General features: G+C 41.5%; 1 protein-coding gene across 1 annotated transcript in view; it reads right to left on the bottom strand.

Annotated features, from left to right (window-relative positions):
• Positions 1–1,250: 1,250 nt before the first annotated feature.
• SNRPC (small nuclear ribonucleoprotein polypeptide C) overlaps positions 1,251–7,646 on the bottom strand; it is a 154,936-nt gene continuing 148,540 nt past the window's right edge. The window contains exon 6 of the mRNA XM_073575635.1: positions 1,251–2,049. Within this exon, the coding sequence (XP_073431736.1) occupies positions 1,925–2,049 (125 nt within the window). The 3' untranslated portion in view covers positions 1,251–1,924. The remainder of the gene's footprint in view (positions 2,050–7,646) is intronic.

The following is a 7,646-nucleotide window of genomic DNA, read 5'->3' as shown; positions in this document are numbered from 1 at the left end:
CGTCATTAACGTGTAAACCACCTTGGGGTTAATTTTGATTTACATTGGTCATTTTTATATTTTATTGTGCTCAATGCGTTCCATTATGTATTGACTAATGATTTGTAACTGGAATATCTCATTCAGTGATATCTAGGATGTGGTATTTTAGCACTATTTTTTGAGGCAGTGTATTTATCACTGACATTTCTATCTATTCTATCAGATCGGGTTGTGAATTTACTGTGCTTGGCTGATAAAGTGTCGGGTTTCTTATGAGGTGTGCATAAAATGTGGATGGCACACACAGTCCGACTTTTATTCTTGCTCCCATTTAACTGCATTGGCGAGTCCTGTCTGATATATGTGGCCACTCGCGGCATGCGGCAATATTTTTTCTCATCCAGATTGCAGATGAGAAAAAAAAAGTACCGTGTATGAGCCGACCCGTGTATAAGCTGACCCCCCCCCCCCCTAATTTTGCCACAAAAAACTGGGAAAACTTATTGACTCGTGTATAAGCCGAGGGTGGAATCCATAGACTATGCCCCCATATGCTGCCCCATTGAATATGCCCCATATATGCTGCTCCATAGACTATGCCCCCAAATACTGCCCCATAGAATATGCCCCATATGCTGCTCCATAGAATATGCCCCCCATATGTTGCTCCATAGAATATGCCCCCATATGCTGCAAAAAAAAAAAGCCATACTCACCTCTCCTGGGTCCATCGTCGCTGCCTGCTGCTTGTCAGTGACTGTTCAGCCAGCAGAGGGGCGGCGTGCACTAATCACGTCACCGCGCCCCCTGCTGCTTAAACGTCACTGACATAGGATGCAGCAGAGACAGCGGTGAGCAGCGATGGACCTTGGGACAGGTGAATATCGCTATACTCACCCATCCTGACGCATTCTCTGCAGCCTCGCTCGCTTCTCCACTGTCTCCCTTCCTGTCTTCAGCGGTCACGTGGTGCCGCTCATTACACATGAATATGCACATATTGGGCTGAAAATCTCGGCTTATACACGAGTATATATCGTTAAAAAAAAATTCAGAAAACCACTGAATCATTGAAGAACATTAGTCAGAGTGCAAGCAGATTTTTTTTATTGGATTGCACTTGTCTGTCTTATACGCAGAATGATGAGCCCTAAACCCATTAAGTGCCTCACAATCAAAGCAGAGAATTTGGCTGGGAATTAGGTTGATAAATGTAAGAGTATGGACGCATGGGGCAGCTGAAAAATGAAATGCAAGTGTAATGCAACTTAGTTGTCAAATGATTTATTGCCAATGGCCTTGCAGGTGTACCAACAAACACACGAATACAAATTATCAATATAACTACTTTTTAAATACCATGAAATGGAAAAAAAAAAAAATTACACAATCTTTAATAAAAAACAAATTTTAAATGACAAAAATAAGGTACGTTAATAACTTGTTATGTGAATTTGGCAAACTTGTATAAATACCATATGTGCTGAGGCTCGTCATAAACAGAACCATGCAGATTCAAATGTTTTAAAGTCTGGTACGACCAGCAAAAAAAAAAAAAAAAAAATTCTGTTTTAATGGATATATAATCCAATAGCACTTAAAAGGGATTTGATTCTCGTCACGAATCTGCATCCTGCTTTAACGGTGGCAGAGTGCTTCTGAAGATTTCATGTATACGTCATTGGTCCGAACTGTACTCTCTCAGGCTGGTATTATTAAATCTCTGTTCTTTAGAGCGGAAATAATAATTTTACATTTACAAGTTAAAATGCAAAGTTGCTTGTTCTTACAAGCAATTTTACCCATTTATGAACTTTGGACAACCTCTAAATTGGAAATTTCCATAGCGAGAAATATTGGAGACATCAGCATGTCAAAATTACTAAAACTCGTAAGAGCTTCTCCAACGTATTTGCTATGGAGCTTGACCTGTTGATTTGGTCTATCGGTCAGGACGTGCCATGCCAGGGCGAGACGGCAGCATCATGGGTCGTACAGGTGGGCGCATCATAGGAGGACCAGGCATCATTGGCATGTGAGCTCCCATTGGCGGTCTCATACCAGGACCTAATTGTGGGGGCATAAGAAAGTTGTCAGCAATCATAATAAGTCCAAAGAGTGTGTACGTGCATATGCATAATAAATTATATACAGTTATGGCAAAAATTAAGAGACCACTTCCAAATGTTCAGTTTGTGATTTTTCTCTTTATAGGTATATTTTTGAGTAAAATGTTCTTTTAGTCTACAAACTTCTGACATGTCTCCGAATTTCCAAGTAATATTTTTTTTTTTTTTCTGAAAAGGAGAAATGGTCAAAATAAAAAAAAAAAAGTGCTTTCAGACTTCAAATAATGCAAATAAAACAAGGGCATAATCATTTAGAAACAACAATACTAATGTTTTAACTCAGTAAGAGTTCAGAAATCAATATTTTGTGGAATAACCATGGTTTTTAAAAACAGCTTTCATGCGTCTTTGCATGCTTTCCACCTGTCTTTCACACTCGCCAACAAAATGGAGGAATTGGAGTTAATGTTGTTGGAACATAATTATGACATGGTGGGTGACATATCTGAGACATGGCTGGACGACAGCCATGACTGGGCGGTTAATTTACAGGGCTATAGTCTGTTGAGAAATGACCGAACAAATAAGCGAGGGGGAGGCGTGTGTTTATATGTAAAATCATCCTTAAAATCCATCCTTCGTGATAATATATATGAATCTAATGAAAATGTAGAGTCCCTGTGGGTGGAGATAAGGGGAGGAGGAAAAAATAATAAATTAATAAATTACTGATAGGGGTTTGTTATAAGTCTCCAAAAATAATGGAAGCAACAGAAAATATCCTCATAAAGCAAATAGATGAAGCTGCGACTCAAGGAGAAGTCATTATTATGGGGGACTTCAACTACCCTGAAATACATTGGGGAACCGAAACCTGCAGTTCCAGCAAAGGTAATAGGTTTTTGACAACTATGAGAGACAATTACCTTTCACAACTGGTTCAGGACCCAAAAAGAGGGGGGGCACTCCTAGATCTAATATTAACCAACAGGCCACACCGCATATCAAATATAAGGGTTGAGGGTCACTTGGGTAATAGTGATCACAAATTAATAAGTTTTCGTGTATCCTTTAATAAGATGTGTAGTAGAGGGGGTACAAGGACACTAAACTTCAGGAAGGCAAATTTCCAACAGATGAGAGATGATCTTGGTGCAATTAACTGGGACGATATCCTGAGACATAAAAATACACAAAGAAAATGGGAGACGTTTATTAGCATCCTGAATAGGACCTGTGCACAATATATACCATATGGGAATAAAACATGCTAGAAATAGGAAGAAACCACTATGGCTAAATAGAGCTGTAAGGGGTGCAATAAGAGATAAAAATAAAGCATTTAGAGAATTAAAGCAAGTAGGTAGTGATGAGGCATTAAATAAATACAGAAAATTAAATAAATTCTGTAAAAAGAAAATCAAGACAGCAAAGATTGAGACAGAGACTCATTGTCAGAGAAAGTAAAAATAATACCAAAATATTCTTTACATAAAAAGTAAGAAGCTATAAAATGATAGTGTTGGCCCCCTTAAAAATAGTCTGGGTGAAATGGTGGATGAGGAAGAAGCCAATATGCTAAATGACTTTTTCAACAGTATTTACACAAGAAAATCCCATGACTGAAAGCATAATCAGGGATAAAAATTCTCCATTAAATGTCACCTGCTTAACCCAGCAGAAAGTACGGCGGCGTCTAAGAATCACTAAAATTGACAAATCCCCGAGCCCGGATGGGATACACCCCCGAGTACTGCAGGAATTAAGCACAGTCACAGATAGACCATTATTTTTAATCTTTAAAGATTCCATAATAACAGGGTCTGTACCACAGGACTGGCGTATAGCAAATGTGGTGCCAATATGAAAAAAGGGGACAAAAACTGAACTTGGAAATTATAGGCCAGTAAGTTTAACCTCAACTGTGGGCAAAATCCTGGAGGGTTTTCTAAGAGATACTATACTGGAGTATCTGGAGAAGAATAACCTCATGACCCAATATCAACATGGGTTTACAAGGGACCGTTCCTGTCAGACTAATCTGATAAGCTTTTATGAAGAGGTAAGTTCAGGACTGGACCAAGGGAATGCAGTGGACGTGGTGTACATGGACTTTTCAAAAGCTTTAGATACAGTGCCACACAAAAGTTTGATACATAAAATGAGAACAATGGGGAGAGGGGAAAATGTGTAGGTGGGTTAAGAGCTGGCTCAGGGATAAGAAACAAAGGGTGGTTATTAATGGAGCACACTCGGATGGGTCACGGTTAGCAGTGGGGTACCACAGGGGTCAGTTTTGGGCCCGCTTCTTTTTAACATTTATTAATGACCTTGTAGGGGGCATAGAGAGTAGAATTTCAATATTTGCAGATGACACTAAACTCAGCAGGGCAATCAATACAGAGGACAATTTTATATTACAGGAGGATTTATGTAAACTAGAAGCTTGGGCTGATAAATGGCAAATGAGCTTTAATGGGGATAAATGTAAGGCCATGCACTTGGGTAGAACGAACAAGATGTATAAGTATGTGCTTAAAGGGAAGGTGCCATCTAAAAAATTTTTTTTCAGCAATGGAAAAAATGTAAAGAATTAATGTTTACATTTTCTTAAAAAAATATCATTTGTTTTTAATTTTGCAAAATATGAAAAATTTTAAAAAGTTTGGCATTTCCACTTGTTAACACTAGGGGGAGCAGCTACTGAAATCTGGCACAAAAACCTATGACATCTACAGTCATGGCCAAAAGTTTTGAGAATGACACAAATATTATATTTTCACATGATCTGCTGGCCTCTGGTTTTTATGTGGGTTTGTCAGATGTTTTTATCACATACAGAAATATAATTGCAATCATATTATGAGTAGCAAAAGGTTATATTGACAATTAGAATGAGTTTAATGCAGCAAGTCAATATTTGCAGTGTTGACCCTTCTTCTTCAAGACCTCAGCAATTCTCCCTGGCATGCTCTCAATCAACTTCTGGATCAAATCCTGACTGATAGCAGTCCATTCTTGCAAAATCAATGCTTTTATTTTGTCTGAATTTGAAGGTTTTTGTTTGTCCACCCGTCTCTTGATGATTGACCACAAGTTCTCAATGGGATTAAGATCTGGGGAGTTTCCAGGCCATGGTCCCAAAATCTCTATGTTTTGTTCCCTGAGCCATTTAGTTATCACCTTTGCTTTATGGCAAGGTGCTCCATCATGTTGAAAAAGGCATTGTTGATCACCAAACTGCTCTTGGACGGTTGGGAGAAGTTGCTCTTGGAGGACATTCTGGTACCATTCTTTATTCATGGCTGTGTTTTTAGGCAAGACTGAGAGAGAGCCCATTCCCTTGGCTGAGAAGCAACCCCACACATGAATGGTTTCAGGATGCTTGACAGTTGGCATGAGACAAGACTGGTGGTAGCGCTCACCTGGTCTTCTCCAAATAAGCCGTTTTCCAGATGTCCCAAACAATCGAAAAGGGGATTCATCAGAGAAAATGACTTTACCCCAGTCCTCAGTAGTCCACTCCCTGTACCTCTTGCAGAATATCAGTCTGTCCATGATGTTTTTCCTGGAGAGAAGTTGCTTCTTTGCTGCCCTCCTTGAGACCAGGCCTTGCTCCAAGAGTCTCCGCCTCACAGTGCGTGCAGATGCACTCACACCTGCCTGCTGCCATTCCTGAGCAAGCTCTGCACTGCTGGTAGCCCGATCCCGCAGCTGAAACACTTTTAAGAGACGGTCCTGGCGCTTGCTGGTCGGTCTTGGGCGCCCTGGAGCCTTTTTGGCAACAAGGGAACCTCTCTCCTTGAAGTTCTTGATGATGTGATAGATTGTTGACTGAGGTGCAATCTTTCTAGCTGCGATACTCTTCCCTGTTAGGCCATTTTTGTGCAGTGCAATGATGACTGCATGTGTTTCTTTAGAGATAACCATGGTTAACAGAAGAGAAACAATGATGCCAAGCACCAGCCTCCTTTTAAAGTGTCCAGTGGTGTCATTCTTACTTAATCATGACAGATTGCTCCATTAACACAGGTGTGGGTGTTGATGAGGACAGGGCTGGAGATCAATCACTGAAACGATGTTAGCTGGTCCTTTTAAGGCAGGGCTGCAATGATGTTGAAATGTGTTTTGGGGGATAAAGTTCATTTTCTAGGCAAATATTGACTTTGCAAGTAATTGCTGTTAAGCTGATCACTCTTTATAACATTCTGGAGTATATGCAAATTGCCATTAGAAAAAATGAAGCAGTAGACTTTGTAAAAATTAATATTTGTGTCATTCTCAAAACTTTTGGTCATGACTGTAGGAACACAGTGAGCAGCCATTTTGATGGGGCCTGCAAAGTTACTGACTGTCTTTGCATGTAACGTCTGGATCAGAACAGGTCATCAATCAGCAGAAATGTTTCCTGGATTTCTGTGGAGCAGACAAGCAGACGGTCCATCCATGTGTATAAAAGACAGCACTCGATGTACAATCCCTGGCACCGAACAGAGTGCCCCCCCCATAGACCAGCGCACTGCTCTTCTGAAATACTCTGTGCTGCTGTCACTCTGCTCCTTCCACCATATATCAGGCCCCTGTCGCCTCGCTTTCACGCATCGCCAGGACAGGATCTGAGGAAAGGAATGGGGTCTTCGGTCACTGAGGATGGCAGGCAGGAAGGATTCTGGGAGCAGGGTGACAGCAGCACAGAGTATTTCAGGAGAGCAGTGTGCTGGTCTATGGGTGGCACAGAGGGAGATATATGGGGGAGGAGCAGGGTGACAGCAGCACAGAAATCCAGGAAACATTTCTGCTGCTTGATGGCCTGTTCTGATCCAGACTTTGCAGGCAAAGACCCCATTCCCCTCCTCAGATCCTGTCCTGGCGATGTGTGAAAGCGAGGCGACAGGCTAAGTCCGGGGTGACGCTGGGAAGCAGGCTGGGGGAAATGTAGCCATACAGTAACAATAAAAATGAGACCCCTCTCTTCAGCTGCCTCACCAGCCCTCCCCTGACTGCACCTATTACCCCTGACCCGTGTGCAGGTGCTCAGCCAGAACCACCCTAGAATGGGTCTGCTTTTAGCAGATAATACTGCCATAGTGTTCTCACATAATACCGCCATATACTTCACACATAATGCCGCCATATAGATCATACACAATACCACCATGTAGATTACACATAAAACCAGCAGGGTGACAGCAGCACAGAGTATTTCAGGAGAGCAGTATCACACGGGATAGGATTAGATACACGGCTCAGCAGACAGTATCACACAAGAGAGGATTAGATACACAGCTCTGCAGACAGTATCACACAAGAGAGGATTAGATACACAGCTCAGCAGACCGTATCACACGGGATAGGATTAGATACACGGCTCAGTAGACAGAATCACACGGGATAGGATTAGATACACTGCTCAGTCAGTATCACACAAGAGAGGATTAGATACACAGCTCAGCAGACAGTATCACACGGGATAGGATTAGATACACGGCTCAGCAGACAGTATCACACGGGATAGGATTAGATACACAGCTCAGCAGACAGTATCACAAAAGAGAGGATTAGATACACAGCTCAGCAGACAGTATCACACGGGAT

This window comes from Dendrobates tinctorius, unplaced genomic scaffold (assembly GCF_039654945.1).
Source record: "Dendrobates tinctorius isolate UK_male_01 unplaced genomic scaffold, ASM3965494v1 ptg000045l, whole genome shotgun sequence".
NCBI classification, from domain to species: domain Eukaryota; kingdom Metazoa; phylum Chordata; class Amphibia; order Anura; family Dendrobatidae; genus Dendrobates; species Dendrobates tinctorius.
This window is presented reverse-complemented; position numbering and strand designations above follow the sequence as displayed.